The sequence below is a fragment of the Uloborus diversus genome, chromosome 2 (genome assembly GCF_026930045.1).
Source record: "Uloborus diversus isolate 005 chromosome 2, Udiv.v.3.1, whole genome shotgun sequence".
Lineage (NCBI taxonomy): Eukaryota > Metazoa > Arthropoda > Arachnida > Araneae > Uloboridae > Uloborus > Uloborus diversus.
The window spans coordinates 24,594,631-24,612,499 of record NC_072732.1 but is presented as its reverse complement, the minus strand read 5'-3'; the positions used below and the strand labels follow the sequence as shown (position 1 = coordinate 24,612,499).

The following is a 17,869-nucleotide window of genomic DNA, read 5'->3' as shown; positions in this document are numbered from 1 at the left end:
ATCTAATAAAGTTTATCTCTGAAGAAAATGCGTGTTTTTTTTTTTTTTTTTGCAAAAGGGATTATATCCACTGTTTTACACTAAAAAAGAATATATCCAAAATACAATTGGCAGTTTAAGTCTGGTAAAATTGAGGAAAAATTACTGGACTTATGCCAGTAGTCACTTGTTATTCTACCAAAACATTGTGAGAAATTTGAAATTTTAACAGTGTTTGTGCGTAAAACGTTTTTCCCGTTTTGCGAAAAAAGTATAAAGCTGGATATAATCCGTTTTGAAAATAAACTCCTCAATTGCCTGTCCGAGTTTTTTTGCCACACTCTGTAATAATGAATTTTAAAAAGGGTTAAGTTAACCGGTATGACTCAAAGCTGCCCTAAATGACTATAATTGATTTATCTTCTTTGCTAACGAAGAATATGAAACATGGAAATGAGCTTCCTATGAACAGGAAGTTAGTTTTTGTTATATATAAAGCAACTGAGGCAGCTTTTGTACCTAGAATCTGGAAACAAGTCATTATCAACGAAAACTCCATCCCCTCATACGAGCCAGCGAATGGCGATACATGACCCCACGTGACCGGCGTAATCGCATTTTGTTCATCCATTAAATTCCAAAGAAGCCACGTTTTCTAATTAAGTTCATAATGAGCAATAGATTCTTATCTTTGAAAGTTGGTGTGGGGTCGTCGAGGCGGAATAAACGACCTGTGTTAAATGCGAGCAAAGAAGAAAATACATTAGGATGGTGGTATAGTTTTAGCTTAAAATATAATCTCTAGTATTTGGTATGAAATTGAGGTAGAAAGAAAAAGGAAAATACTAGTATGTGGTGTTATAAGTTTATGGTGAAAAAAAAGGCGTTTAAAAGTGCTTTTAAACGAATGATTTAAACAAAGAAAAGCTTCGAAAAGATGCATTATTTGAAAAGTTTCAAAGACACTAAGCCCACATTTGTATGCTTGCTTAGATTCAGGCTTAAAACTAGTGAAATCCAGATTTTTCGTCCTCTAAATATACGTTTTCCCATCAGGTTCAATTTTTATCTTCATATATATATATATATATATATATATATATATATATATATATATATATATATATATATATATATATATATATATATATATATACAATAGCAAATTCACTGATTGAGTAACGCTGTGATGATGTCAACAATGAAAATCGCGCTATAGCAAGATAATTGGATAATATTTTTTTTGGAATGATTGACATCATTGAGAAGGAATAGATGGAGAGAGTGCAACCACGGCCAACTAGAGGAAGGGGCCAACGCGCAAGCGCGTGACGTCATTTCGAGTAGGGTTTCCGCTGCTGAGCTAGTCGTGGCTAGTCACGCTTACGAGAGAAAAGCAGTGATATTTGATGCGTGTCAGAACGGAAGAAAATTACATTCTACAATTTTTTATTTATGAAAGTAATTGCTGATAGTTTTGACACGTTTAAGAATGATGACTATTTCTGATTAAAGAATAGAGAATATATGGTTTAAATTTCAAACAAGTAGTATTTTCTTTGCATCAATATTTATTAATTTTCTTGTTTCATCTATTAGCAACAAATGTGTTATCTTTGAAACTACTTAATTAATTCAATATTTTAAAATATTCATTAAAATATGTTGTTAACTTATAAGACAGAAACAAACCTAAAAGAAACCAAACACATATAACAACAAAAAAATTTTTTATTCAGACATACATAAATATTACAAGTGGAGAACATAAAATCAGTTGGACAAGTTTGAAGATCTATATTTAAAAAAAAAAAGCAGGTCAGACAGCATTGAAGAAATTTGAAAGGAATCTTTCTTGTCTGTTACTTCTAATTACATATTTTTACTGAAGGTACCTAATTTTTTACTCTTAGGAATTTTTACATTACCATCAACTTTGTTATCGCTTTCATGTATTGCAACAGAACCCCCCTTGATTTGTTCTTTATTTTTTTCATTCGAACTCTTCTTTCTCTTGGCCTTTTCTTTGTTTTTTTGTTTTGCACTCATTATCAAGGAATCATTTTTCATTTTGCAATAATTATTTAACAATGCATTGGTAGACGACCAAAGAATTATTTTAAAATTGCTTACATCAGTATGTCCATTAGAACAGGTCCCATCCCCCATTATTTCTTTTTCAATGAGAAAACTATAAGTAATGTTAAAAGCTACTGACCTTTGATTTTTACATTTTAAAAAGTTTTCTTCCTGTTCATTACACAATTTTTCTACAACTGCGTAACTTAATGCAACTGCATCAATTGCTTTTTTTTCTGGATAAAACAATCTTCCTCTATCAGTACTTTTTATTAAATTGTGGTTTTCAGGTAGTTCACATTGTTTCAGAGCCAGATTTTCTAGACAATAATTGCACTGTGATTTTCTATATACACTGCGAACACAATATCCAGCTAAATATGTTACTACCAGTATCTGGCTGTCTAATTTTTTTAAATCGTTGTCAGAAACTGTTACTTTAAACAATTCATCAACTAAAGTTATGTCTTCTACATTTTCTTCAAATTCATCATAATCTATGGGGCAGAACCCAAATTTTTTACTTGTGATCCCCATCCTCAACAATGATTCATTGCGCAATTTTTTTTCAATTTCAAAAACCTGTCTAACAGATATTAAGTACTGCGCCCCCCCAAACTGACGATACTTGCTAAACCTTGCCTCTAAATTATCAGTCTGGAATTTCCCAGGCAAAATGTATGGCATGTTAAGTTTATCTTTACAATAACGAGCAATTTCTATTAATCCATTAGTAGTTATTGTCAGTGCCGAATGGGTTTCCATTGTTAAAGCACCTACATCACATTTCATTTCCTTCCATTCTTTTAACCACTCCAAAAATTTTGTTAAAAATATTAATTTCTTATCATTATCAGATGAAGTTAAAGGAGTTTTATATTCGTCATTCTTATGAAGGCCAACAACTGGAGTTTTTACATTGACAATGCTCCACCAACGAGTAATAATTTTAATAAAATTTGCTGTATTTTCCAGATTATCAATATTAAGATTATTACAATTTAAAACACCGTTAATTAAATTTTCATTAAATATTTGCAGAGCAAGTTTAACATTTTGTTTTTCAATGCTAGAGGGATTTAAGGCTCGATATGACAAATTATAACTGAATTTAAGTAATTGTTTCGATTCTTGTTGGTGAATTTTTTCCAACACTTGCAAGGAAGCTGTATAAAAATTTGAATTTGAGGCATTTGTAATTCCATCAAAGTTTGGATAATACATTGCTCTTTCAGGAAATTTTTGATTAACCCAGTTATTTCTAATGCATTTCAAAAGATGAACAGCATCAAAAAGATAAAACAATGGCCTTTCTGGATCAACAGGGTGAGGATATACATGCTTAAGTTCAGGTGGATCAGAAAACATAGAGACTGCACATCTATTGATTGAATTGTTGTCAGAAGTTAAGCACAATACATTAAAGCCAATTGCTTCGAGACCAATGATGATTTTTTTTACAAATTCAAATAAAATGGGAGCATTAATAGTTTTTACTGGCAAAATATGTACCACATCTTTGTATGGTGATAAAATACTGCTAATCATGAAAGCATGAGCACTTGAAGCTGCAGCTATGCTATCAAAAGCTGTTCCTACTATAGTGCCACCTTTAAAGTCAAAGTTTGGTTTTAAATGAATTTCATCTATTTGTAAAATTAAAGTTTTATCTATATCTTTTAAAGCACTAAATTTATGTTTAATATAATTTAAAAATTGTCCCTTTTGCTCTAGAGTAGGATCAGCTTCTGAACACAAAATTCTTTTTAAGGTAGTTGGATGGGGTAAAATAAAATATTCACTCTCTCTAACAAATTTATATGCATGAGGGGCCATATGAGATAAAAGGGATGAAAACACCAAAGTATCAGTCGAATATCTAATCTGGTTTTTCTCTTTAAATACTAGATGTAACTGCTCTAAAAAGAATTGCACAAAATGTTTACCATGAGCACAAGCATCAAGAGTTAGCAAATCAGTGAGTAAATTATCAATCAACATCAAAACATCTGAAATACTTTCATCATTACTTTCCAATCTATTATACGATTCCATTTTTTCTAATACGGTAGCTAATTCGTTTATGTTTTGAAGTTTAAAAGGAAATTTTAAGTTGCTCAAGTTAGATACAGGACAAGACTCAATATTAACAGAAACTTTCATTTCATCAGAAATCACTACTGAATATTTAATTTTTGGAATAGGGTGATTAGAAATATTTAAAAACATGATACAGTTCTTTTTGTCAATGAAAGTCCAAAAGTCTTGTTTTAAATCAAGAAAGTTCAACTTAGCTGTAACATCTTTCAAGGAATGGAGTTCATGTTGAATTCTATAATTTTCTGCAGCTGCCAAGCTATCCTGTATGGCAGAATGGATTCTTGAGTCCTCTTTTTTTTGTCGCTTGACATCTGGGCTTTCCCGAAAACTGTCAGAACCTGACAAATATTGTGGACAGTTTGGGAGAAGAATGGGAACTGCTCCTGGTGCAAGACGAGGATATCGAAGAGGTGCAGTGATAAGACGACCTGTCTTATCATCAAAGGCAGACGCTTCTCTTATAATATCAGATGTTCTGAAATGATTTTCACAGACCTGAAAAAATAAAATAAAAGACATGAAGGATGGAAAACTTATTACACATGTTTACTACTTTTCTATAATTTGCATACTATTCCTACCTAAAGTATGATAATATACCATCAATTAACTATTAGACAATCAATTATCATATAGTTTTTATATGACCAGTAGGAGAAATTTTTTCTGTGTACGAAGCACTAGTTCTAGTTTCTAGTGTGAATTAAGGTGTGAACAGAAATATAAACAATTCTCTGGTCTTGTGTAAACATTGTGAATTAAAGATAGGGCCTACAAAAGCTTCAAAGCTGCTGCATCAAGGGTTTTTTTTTTTTTTTTCAATTATAATATAATTGAAAAGTCTTGCCTAGATTTAACTTTCAGGACAATGGATTTTTTAAAATAATTTCTCTTAAATATTGATATTCACACAGAGTAAAGTTCTAATTTTTAATATGGTATGTTTTAACCAAATATTAACAATAAAAATACACGATTCTGGTTAATATTGATAAATAAAACATATTAATGATTCCTAAACTCTTTTAATTATGTGTAAATGAAGCTTTAGTGCATGATATATAGATACATGTTGTGATTACAAACTATTTCATGTCATAACTGAAACACATTTTATTGCATTTATTATAATTATTTGCATTTATTTATAAAATTACAATCAATTTTTTCCATTCCTCGTCATTTCAAGTACTCTAATTGGACTAAGAAATCTTAAATATAAGCAATTTAGGTTTATAATATACTGATTCCTTCTAACTAAAGGTCAAAAGTTACGATACAATTCATCATTAAAATATGAAAATGTATTTTCACGTCATACATAAGTAGAACTTAAATTTAAGTATCCATGCATCAAGCATATAAAAATTTTCGAAATCGATGCAGTAAATATGTCATTCATTAACTGATAATATTCATTTCCAGTGTTCTTGCATGAAAACAAAACAATATTGCATACACATAAATGAGTCAATCTCTGTAAATAGTAATGTATCAGTTTACTTCCGCTTAATATTACCAATAACAAGACCATAATCTATAAGAAGTTACAAAAACTGTCTTACCTTAGCATTTTTTGAAGGAGTGAAGTCTTTTCGCCGAATAGCATGCAGCCATTGCTTCTTCAGCTCCACATCAGAAGGGAAGCTAAAAACGGATACTTTTTCTTTGTTTTTGTAATTCCCTGAACAACCAGGGACACTACATGTGAAAGGCATGACCTTCGTGTTCAATACACGACTACAGTAGTATTAATGAAAGATTTTAAGTACGAGTAAATAGTGCATAAGTACGGACAAACAAAACAACGCCATCATAGCTACACGCACAGATTCCACACTGCAAGACTGCAACAACCCCTCGGTGGAAAGTGGAGACTTGACCCTACTCCCGGTGACGTCACGAGTCGAAAATTTTTCTCTGCTCTGGCCCCTAGTAGAGTTGGCCGTGGTGCAACCCTACTATCCTGACACGGCAACAGTACCATGTGACCTGGGGAGCAATTTCGAGTTGACCGTAACCGCTGAAGAAGTTTTCATTAGCTGAAGCCATGCATGATAACAACCTTTAACTGTAGAAGGGAAAAATTAGATTTATAGTAATAGTGCAGTATTCTAGCATTGTAAACTGTGAGGGAAAAGCCGCACCAGGAGGTGCAGTAACTTTTCCCTAGCATGTACGAATGTTTTTTTAGTTCTAAATAAAGAAAAAATAACACTTATATACATTCAACGAGTACATATTCCACAGTTGCCTATAATTTTTAATTTTTTGTACTTATTTTACCTATAAAAGTTATAAAACATTGTATATCTTGAGTGCAAATAGCATTTTAGTTCCATAAAAACACTTTTTACTGAACTTGTAATTAATTTAACGGCTCTTAAGCATTTTGTGTACATTTTGCTTTGTTGGCGAGTATCTTCTCGCCAAACTCCTGTGAACAGCAGATGCGTAAGAATAAAGATTTGCTATTTTTATGCTTCAATTTAAATACTAGTATGCCTGCGTATGAAATCATTTCAAAACATTGATTACAATACATATGAATCCATACATTTTCAGTCAATAACAGTAAACTATTTGTACATGCACGTCATTTCAAGGAAAAGACATCAAAATACATGAAAAATGCAGTTACATTATACTTTAAAATCCGGAAAGAAGTGGGGAGAGGGAGTTTGAATGATAGGCCTGTATTTGTATCCGTTATTTATTTATTTATTTATTATTATGCGGTAAAGGAGTTGGAGCCAGAGTTGCTCTGACTTATAGCCCCGACTTCATAATAAGCGCCGTCGCGTCGTCTGAAAAATATTTAATGCCAAAAGAGCGATTGAATGCCAAAACGCGACAACTTCCCAGCCAAACAAGTCACCTGACCTGGGAAACATTGGGTCCCAAGCTTATTTCACTGAGACATTTGCTATGGCTCCCTCCATTAGTATTCCTTCTGAATGATTGACATGTAGGGAAATGCTTTATTTTGACGAGGCTGAACTGGATCCGGCAACTTAACTGTTTTACTGGTAAAACTCATTGTAGGAGAATGAAAAGACGAAAAAAGTGGTCTACAACGAAAACTATCTACTGGAGTTTAAGCTTCATCCACTGGATTTGAGGTTAAAATTTCAACGATCAAAATATCACCAATCAATTGCTTCGTTCAAATATAGAAGCAATATATTCACCCGTTATACCTTGACGGGCAAAGTGACTTCTAATATACACATAATATTTATTTAACCCAGATTATAAGTTTGTTGTTTATCGAATTTCCCGCACTTTATGCTGTACCTTGGAAGTAAAATATAATATAAAAAATGATTTTGAAATCTAAAGACTACTTCTATAAACTTGGTTTTCGCCCCCAAATGTATGAAATAAAATAATTTCTTGATTAGAACACTAAAAAAAGCAGTTGATCTTAATATCTTTATGTTTAAGGTAACTCAATAGCAGTCAATAATCTTATACATATAAAATCTGAGTATCTATCTATCTATCTATCTATGTCCAAGCTTCTTCTCCCGAACGACAGTGAACTGACCATCGAACCAGGTATCGATGGATTCGTAATCCTCCCGTCTTCATGTTTAGCTATTTAACATAATCCTCCGATAATAATTAGCGGAGATATCAATTAAAAACTATTAATTATGACTCTTAGATTTCAAAATCAAATCCCTATTTTTCGAAGGCTTTCCTCCATTTAAATTATTATTCAGTGCTTCATCTCAACTTTCCGCAACAATGCTTTTATTAAAATGTATGTGAGCGTGAAGAAAATCATTGAGATGAAAGATCTGCTGCCATTTTTTTTCTCGAATATGCTCAGGTAAAATTCTTGTTTTTGTTTTGAGGCTTTTCCTGTAATCAGGGGATTTAAAATGTTTACTTTATGGGGGTTTTCCGCAATCTGCCACAAAATTTCACTGACTTTTTTTTTTTTTTTGGTTCAAGCCTGAGTGTTGAACTCGCGTCACATGACATAACTTTCATTTTCGAGGAGGACCGTGCACGTCGTAAAGTAAATGAGTGATTTACAAGTTATTTTAGTTCTTTGAGGGTTTGTACCTGGAAAACGGATTGATGCAATTCTTGTACGACCATGTGGATAGAATCCATCCAAATATTTATCTGAGTGGTATTTTGCATTAATAAACACCCGGGCAACGCCGGGTAGTAGACTATTTTATGTAAAAAGCGGATTGTTATTGTGCATAAATATTTCCGATATAGTCTATCAGATGTAATTCAGTTTAACGTGAGTAAAGATTATAGTTGATAATGCATATATTTTCCCCTTTTGTGCTGACTGAAAATGTACTCATAACTTGTATCATTGATAACGATTATTAACGTTGATGAGGTGTTTTGGCAAAAATATGTTTTACTGGTGTTTTGCAAACCTTGCTTTACGCGCATTTATTTATTCTTTAACGCGTTAGAAACTAGTGTCAGTGTACTACAAAAGCATCAACTGGACTGCTCTTACATTTTTTAGGTAGCCCGTGCAACGCCGGGCACGCAGCTAGTAATTTAAATTAAAAATTGGGAGGAGAAGAAAGAGAGGTGGTACAGTAAAAGTTATTCGTAATAAACTTACGTGCTGCCTATTTCTTTTTCTTTCTGCAATTTGGGCAGTGGTCTAATTCCTAAGGATTCAGTAGGACCTAAACTCTTGTATTTAGTTATCACTTTTTTAATTTAATTTTTTTTTGCATAGCATTCAACAACAAAATATTAAAATACAGCTCTCTCTATCGTTACAATACCTGAAAAAAAAAAGAGTTTTTTTTTTTTCTTAAATCTATTTTTGCATTGTGTATTCTGTCTCATGCAAGGGTACGTGTTGTCATCCAAGTGAAAAAAAATTCGGGTGATTCTCAGCCATTTTGCTTGAAGCTAATCATACTTAAAAGTCCTGAATACTACTTGATACAATGGTTCTTGAGATATAGTTCATTGGCAGAAACTTCTGGCTCTGGCTCATATTGCTCAGCTGAATGATTTTATGTGATGCAGTAATGTCTGGCAAAATAAGTCTTCTTCTTTCTCTCCTCATTAAATCAGGAATTTATTTCAGGCTTTCCAATTTCATTCATAGGAATTCTTGAGTGCTGATTGTGAATATGTTCTTTATGTAGAGAGGTAATAATTAAACAGGATTACAATTAGCTTTCATAATACTGGGGTGTTCATATTACAGGGCGTGCAGAGTACAGAGAGGTCAGCCTATGGAGTTTCGCTGGGAACATCAAAATGTGTTCAGAATATCGGGGTGTTCACATTAGAGAGTGTTCAGATAGAATTTTCTGTAGTCGCAATGACATGGAGCGGTTTTGTTGTGGAGGAGTATGTTCACAATGGTGGTTCCCTGCTGCAATTTTCCATTTGACATTACATATTTCTAATATATGGAGATATATCTGTACTTCAGAGTCAGAAGGAAGTAAGTCACAGTATGGTAATCTTGCAGGAGAGAGGAAAAACTTTTTTCTCTCGCATGCAAAGGATGGGACGCGCGCTCTTTCAACAATGGTAAAAATTGAGAAGGATTTTTTTAAAAGAATTACGTTCACATGGCACGATGCAAAAAATACTTCTACATACAATGCACTGATAAACGTAAAACCGCACCTTTTGGATTTACGTCAGTCAGGCTATGAGGTACAGATATATAGAACAGGACGATGTCGGTCAAGTTGAAATCAAATGCAAAATGGTTGATTAGTTGTTGGCATTGAATTCCCATTACGAACATACACTTCCGCAACAAGCAACGACGCTCACCGCACCCTGCCATTGTTACCACAACAAATGCTGCTATCTACCAATACCGTTTCTACCACCGCATCCCCACCGCAACTAACATAACACCCTCTACAAATATACCGGAACTGTCCCGGATCTATAATTGTTGGACCCCCTGCAACAAAATCTGTAGGGTCCTTCCCCGGAGTCCAGCAGTGAATATTTGTAGCGTAATAAGTCTTAGTGCTAGTTTGTTTCCATTTTTTGTTCACTTTCCTGGGCCGTTGACCCAATTCGTTGGGCCCCCTTAAAGACGTGCCCCCCCCCCCCCTGTGGAGTCTGCGGGTACGCAGATTCGGGCCCGCCTATAGTTCAGAAATTTGCTGAAAGATCGCACTGCTTGCATGTACTATATGTTTTTTCACTTTTTGGCTTTCAAGGAACAAATTCCTTTTTGTCCCCAGATTGTTTTATTTCTAGATCACAATTAATAAACACTCACAACTGCTGGCTGAACTAAGAGCTCGTTAGATGAAATCAACAGTAATATTTTCAGTACAATACTTTAAACTCACGCCAATTAAAATTAGCGCTTTTAAAACACAAAAGAACGTTTTAAATAGTTCCATCCATTCACCTCACCAAGATACATAAATTTCCCAAAAGCACGCTTTCAGTCTTAATTAATAGCATTGCATTCACGACGATTTGAGCTTAAACCTGCGATTCGTTTTGTTCCAACAATAACAATTCTTCAAAGCCAAATAAATAAGGGTCTTAAAACATAATCAGTCGCTGATGTGAATCCGATATTTACATAAAGTTAGCTCTCTTTTGGAGCTGGGAATCAAACTATCAAGGAAAAACGCATTCCATCGATTTTTACATTGGCTGTTGCCACTCAGCCTCTAAAAATCTGAGGATATACGAATGCAGCAATTTAACTTCGATTTTTATTCCGCGAGTCAAATGATGCTTCCCTATCCAATAATTTTCAAAAGCGAAAATGCAATTACAGAACCCGCGATATCGATTAAGTGGATTATTTCATCCTCATTAGCTCTTTTTACCATTTTGGAACATCTCACTGGTGGAGATGCAGGTCGCCTCCGACTTTTATAAATCGTTTGGGGGAGGACGAGACACTTTAATCGGACGTTGAAATGAACTGTTCTTTATTACAAGAAATTATAGTTGATTCATTGTTTAAAGTGTGAATTACATAATTATGCGTTTACATTCTAGTTTGCAAAGAAACATTTTTAATAGCTTCATTTATTTGTAAAGGGTGTCTCAAAATTAACTCAAGATTTGAATTTGCCGCCATTTTTGCAATGAATGGTTGGCAACCCTGAAAAAAGAACAATTTGACAGCTGAGAGTTTAGGGTAATAAAAAATGGAGCGTTATACGATACAATAACGCGCTTTCATTATTGAACAATTGTTTCAAAAATAATGAAAGTTGAGGCTGGTCAAGCAGTTACTGTTATTGGCGCTCGGTATCGCAACACGGTAATGCACGGGTGGTTGTGGGCTTGTTGACATAGACCTTTGAATTCAAATAACCCCATAAGAAGAAATTTAAAAATGTTAAATCACGCGATCTAGGGTGCCAATTCTGATGACCGAAATGAGAGAGTACGCGACTAGGAAATGCCTTATGCAGTCATTGAAATGTTTCACTCTCTCTAGCCGTATGGTACAATAACACCCCATTTTTACTAACCCTAAACTCTCAACTGTCAAATTGTTCTTTTTTCATGGCTGCCAACAATTTATGGAAAAAATGGTGGCAAATTCAAATCTTGCGTTAATTTTGGGACACCCTTTATTATTAAAAGCAACTTATTACCCAGTTTTATCCCGGTATCTAAATTATTACGTTTTTTCCTACAGACGATTAAAAAATTGATTTCTCTCTACGTTGGCGTGAAAAAGAAATGACGTCATCTCATCTTATAGGCATACATTTTTGCAGCAGCTCTTTCATAGGATTATAGGGTTACGCTTTGACATAATATAATGCACTAATTATTAAAGGCGTTTTTAAACTCTTGCACCAAAAATTAAAATGTATTTAAAACAAAGTAACTATTCAAGATTTATGCAAAATTCTTTTCTAATTTTGATCCTTATCTGATGAAGATTTTTTTTCTCATTGGATTGGTACGATGTTATTGAAAGAGATATAGATGGCACTATGAAAGAAAAAACCTAACTTGGGGGCCGCGAAGAGGGTTTTGAGGGAGGATCCCGCCAGAATCTCTGGTTATAACACATTTTATCAAATTTAATATGACAGTTTATATCCTCATTTGGACTTAAATGATATAATAATGATTTAATGATAAAACAGAAAATATTTAATTAAATAAATATTTTGGAAAAAAAGATGAAAAAATTACCCATGCTTGGCATTTCTCATATCGTCGCCTCAGAGCAATAGTCATGGGAGGATTTATGGGGTTGGGCGAGGGGGGCAATGACTCTCACCCCAGTTTTGGGAGAACTTTATACATAGAAATACCCCACCTTCCAACAACTTAAAAGAAAAAAACTCATGATTTTCTCCCTTTTGGTTCGCCTGTATATTTACAAATAATGTATGGTGAATTTTCTCGCCAATTGGCTTGTGCCCATGTTACGGTTCCACGTTAGAATAATTTCGTAATTTACTCGTCCATCTTATGATATTTTTGTTCTTAAAATTGAAATAGAAAAAGAACCACATCGAATTTTTGAAAAATCGCTTCGAGGTGCACATCACCATGCTACTAACTAACTTTATGCCAAATTTCATGAAAATCGGCCGAACGGTCTAGGCACTATGCGCGTCACAGAGATCCTGACAGACAGAGATCCTGACAGAGAGAGATCCGGACAGACAGAGATCCTGACAGACAGAGAGACTTTCAGCTTTATTATTAGTAAAGATCAAGAATATAAATTATGAATTCTCCAAATAGGCAGGATGTTACTCTCTTGTTACCTATTATTTTAATCTGTAGGTACACCATTTCTTTTAGAGTATTTTTTACTATTGATCATTTTGTATTGAATTCATTGTTGTATTTGGAGGTGGGATGAAGTCGTGATCAAAAACTAATTGAATGACCTACAGCCGATGTAAGCAAATTACAATGCAAAATGTTCTCTTCTCCCTCGCTTTTTTTCTGTGATGACTGCTGTCATTGATTTGTCGACTCGAAAACAATTTTTATTCTGTATTATCGTAATTTGCACATACACAGAAACGAGTATTTCACCTATTTTTTTCCGAGATTTTTGTAGTTTCAGTTATTTCTGATAAGGCTTCAAAATGCAGAGTTTTATATCTATTTTACAAAAATTCCTCCGGGGAAAAAACCCCCCGGACCCCCTAAAATGGGAAATGTTCTATACCCTACTTAAAAGAGGCACCAACTCCCCTCTTAAGTTCAATTTAAGAAGGACGGCAACACGTTAATAAAAATGGCACAAAAAAGTGAGGCATGACCTTATGTATCAAAGGAAAAAGATAACAACATAGTGGGGGAAGGGGGAGGGCTTTAAAAAATGGCCTTTTTTTGCCACCGACAGAAAAGTTATTCGGGCTACAAAAGAGACTCAAAACCTGAAAAAACTAAGGGCGCCTGAAATCTAAATCCAGCCTTGATTACAACTAATATTGCTCAAAAAAAAAAAAAAAAAGCCAGCCACTTAGGAACTCGGTCCTAAATCCACCTATGGCAATAGTAGGATATCTTATTGTTATTTCTCGGATCAGATGTCTTGCCGTTGCTCTGAGATAACGATATATAGGCAAAATTATTTTTATTTTTCTCTTTTAATGGTACAAATTTACAAAAAAGTAGAATATAGTTGATAAAATAAAAAAGTTTTAAAATACCATGTTTTTAAAATGAACTAAAAAGTATGAATAATTTCTCTAAGCTTCATGTAGACGTATATCCCCATACAGTTTCCGAATTTCTAACATATTTTCTTAAAAATATGGAATTGTGAGATTTTAATAGCTATTAAAATACTTGTGAGCTTTAAAAGGAAAAATATAAGGCGCACGCCAGTGTTGAGCTTTAATCAATTATTTTTTCAATTGCCTTGTTATTTGATTGAAAAGTAATTGCAATTGAATTAATTGCAATTAAACTATTAATTGTACTTTGCAATTAATTTAATTGGATTAATGTACGTTAATCGCTCCTTACAATTAAAATAATTGCAATAATTTTTTAAATTGTTTTTTGAAACAATTAAAACTAACAATTAACTTAATGTATCAATAGGTACAGCGCAAGGTACAGAGTTCAAAGTATTATTCGACTTCGTATTTTCGTTCAGTGCTGATTGCTCGCTCGCCGTGTGAACTGTTCCCGTCTTGGTAAGTTTTTTCCACACGTAAATGTTTGTGTTTTAATTAAGTGTTTTATAAAATTGTGCAAATCATTGTTTTACAGTTTAACCTGTAACAGGGGAGGTGAGAAAGAAGGACATAACAAGGGACGTAAAATCTCAGAGACCGCTCTGTTTTATTTTATTTTAACTTATTTTTTTAAATCGTGTAATTAAGATGCATTTCTGTAATTTCCCTCAGATGTTCTTTGGACTTTTACTAGTACAGAAAAAAAAAATGTGAATTTTGAATTGAAATATAACTTTTTGAGGAAATTTTGCTGGAGCCATAAGATTTTTTGGGAAAAGTCATATGCTGCAGTAAATAATTTATTGCTCGTAATAAAGTTACTGATATATTATTGATATTTTATTTGTAGCTAACATGTGTATTTAAATAGTTAGATAGTAATACGGTACCCGTCCAGCGTCCACGTCCCAAGTAGACCAGTAGCCGGTAGAATTACACAAAATCAGTAATATTTTTATGAGTTAGTTTTAATTAAAATTCACAGAACAATTGAGAATTGTTAGTTGTAGTAAACTACAATTCACAATTAATTAATTGTTAACTGTGGTAAACTACAACTAACAATTAATTAATTGTTAACTGTGGTAAACTACAACTAGCAATTAATTAATTGTTAACTGTAGTAAACTACAATTAACAACTAATTAATTGTTAATTGTAATTTTCCACAGTTACGATTGATCAATTGTTAGTTGTTGTGGTTACATTTACCAATTAATCAATTGTTAATCTTCAATTGTCAATGCAATTAAAATATCCCCAACTCTGGCGCACGCAAAAGATAATTGATGCATTTATGATGTAACTAACTATTTTATCGCTTTGCAAATAAAACTAAGGTGTACGTTTTTTCATTGATAACATTTCTTTACACTTGTCGTTATATATTGTACATGTGCTCATGTTTATCCTTTTAAAGTTCACAAGTATTTTGAGAGCTACAAATTTTCCAGACAATCTGTAAGAAATTCTGAAACGGCATGGGGCTTTAAATCTACAAGAAGCTAAGAGAAATTATTTCATGCTGTTCATTTTTAAACATGGAACTTTAAAACTTTTTTATTTCATTAATTATTTTCTGCTTTTTAGTATTGTGTGTCTGAAATTCTCTATTCGATTTTACATACTTCGGTCAGATAATGACTGAGACGGTTAAATTGACAATGACAGAGTTGGGTAAATTTATTCAGTGGATAAATTAAGCTTAAACAATAAACTGAACCATAAATATCATTCTAATCCTAAAAAACATTTAGCTTTATTTACGTTTCTATGTAAAGCATTAGTTCAATGGAAGTATAACACATAGCTGATTACAAAAATATACCAGAGATGAGCTAAGCAGAAAAAGAAAACACATATTTAGTAAAAAGGTGCAGTTCAACCTAAAATTTTATTTACAATTTCCTGCATTTGCATTGAAAGTTTGCCACAAGCTTGAAATGTCCCTTGCAAATACGAATTGCTATAATCATGTAATATAGTGCTTTAAACATTTTAGGCACATTTTAATAAAAGCACTGATCAACGATGACTCAGCTTAACAATGAATTTTGAATTGAAGGCTCGTCTACATTTTAGCATGTAGTTAAAAACAATGGGGTTGTTTCCTTCAGTCAAAAGTAGTACTTTTTATCACTGAAATTGATAGAATAAGCAAAAAAAAAGTAACGTGGACTCAGAAAATACTTTCGTATTTCCAACAGTTGTTTTTTAATTATTTTTTTAAAATGTCCGATTTTTGAAACAAGGCGTGGTCTTGATGACGTCAAAAATGATGCACTTTGCCGCATCTTTCTACCGTGATTCCACGTTATGATAATCAAGAAGCGAATTAAAATTGCACTCTACGCTTGCTATCAACCATATCGTTGCCAATACACGTGAGTAAAGATGCGAATTAAATATTTTGCTCTGTGAATGGCAACACAATGGAATTTCATCATTTGTGATGTCATTGGACAGAAGCATAAACATTGAAAGCGCGCCGATTTGAGTATTTTTTTAAAATATTAAACTTAAACAAATTATTTAAAAAAAGATCAGATCCTATGTTCTTAAGAATGCTCTTTCAGAAAGAAATAATTTTAAAATTTTGGAAACGATTCCATTATAATTCACGTTCTAATTACCTTGGAATATAGGAAAAAAATTATTTGATACCGAAAAATCAAGGGTTTCTACGAAAATTTAGTTTCAATTGGATGTGAGCATTTTTTCGGCCTCATATTAGAGGATTTATGCAAAAAGGTAGATTAAAATTGAAATAAACTAATTCGCAACTCCAATAAACTATAGGGGGCACTGCAGTCAGGCAGTCACTGTCTAATGGCGGATGAAAAAGGTAAAACAAACAAATGCCATACCTTATAGCTTGCTTCGACGTTTAATGAAAATGACAGTCCTTTTTCATCGTGTTTGTGGGACGCTTTCTTTTCTATTCTTCTGAAATTACATTACATCATGAACTGTCTGTAGCCAGTAATTTATCCCAAAGAAAACAAGTGGAATGGAATGTTTTACCTCTTTCTTTAGTACTGTTAATCACCGCAAGGTAGCGTATTCGAGCTCTGGAGTTGCGAATAATTAATGACTAATTATTTAAATTGATTATAGAACATTGCATTGTCATCGGGTCTGAGGTTACTTACAAAATTTCAAACGAATCCGATAACGGGAAGTGGGTGAAAATTTAGTTGCAAGATTCCACCCGAACAGACAGGAACCAAACCAAGTTAACAAAAATATGGTGATAATAATTATAATGTTTCAATGCAAGAGATACATTGTTTCTCTCTATGTACTAATTTTCAAAACAAATTTCCAATGTACAAAAGTGATTTATCATAACTATTCTTAGGCCTACATTCCCTTGCCGTCGTTACATTCAAGTAAATAAATTCCTTTTGTATGTTTGTGTATTCTTAATTAACTACGAATTTGAGAATGGAAAAGTTGAACATTTGCCGAAAAAAAAAATCTTGTTCTTTTGAGTAACCTAACAAACTTCTAAAATGAAATGAAAAGCTTATCAATATCTCAAAGAAACAACTCATTGAAATGCTACCTATTCAAAACAAAATCAAGTGGTCTTGCTTCGTCAATGCTTCGACAACTTGAAATTTTATAATTTTTTGAATAACTTAAAAAAACAAGCTTTTTTAAACTCTTGTATTAACTTTTTTATTTATCATAAAAATGAAAATAGGTGTTAAATCTATTTGTTACAAAATTCAATTTTCCTCTTCTAACAAAACCTTTCTCGAACAAAGTTCTCTTTGGAATGAAATCACTAGAATTAAAAAAAGAGCGCGAAAATTGAACATGGCAAAACATTTCTCATAGCAAATTGAATCATTAACCGTCTGAAAATAACTTCTGTCCTCAACTCTTAAGCCCATCCACTTCAAATAAGAACGCACATGTTCCATATCTCTCTCCCTCTCAGCCCGCACAGCGCAAAACTTTCCTCCTTATTAAAATTAAACTAATCATCCAGTTTTCTGGATTCAAATTTTGGCACCTTGCCA

General features: G+C 33.0%; 1 protein-coding gene across 1 annotated transcript in view; it reads right to left on the bottom strand.

Annotated features, from left to right (window-relative positions):
• LOC129235127 (unconventional myosin-Ia-like) overlaps positions 1 to 5,876 on the bottom strand; it is a 343,494-nt gene extending 337,618 nt beyond the window's left edge. Inside the window, exons 1-2 of the mRNA XM_054868818.1 lie at positions 5,724 to 5,876; positions 4,497 to 4,653 (exon numbers count right to left, since the gene is read on the bottom strand). Coding sequence (XP_054724793.1) covers positions 4,497 to 4,653; positions 5,724 to 5,876 — 310 coding nt within the window. The remainder of the gene's footprint in view (positions 1 to 4,496; positions 4,654 to 5,723) is intronic.
• Between the last annotated feature and the right edge of the window lie 11,993 nt (positions 5,877 to 17,869).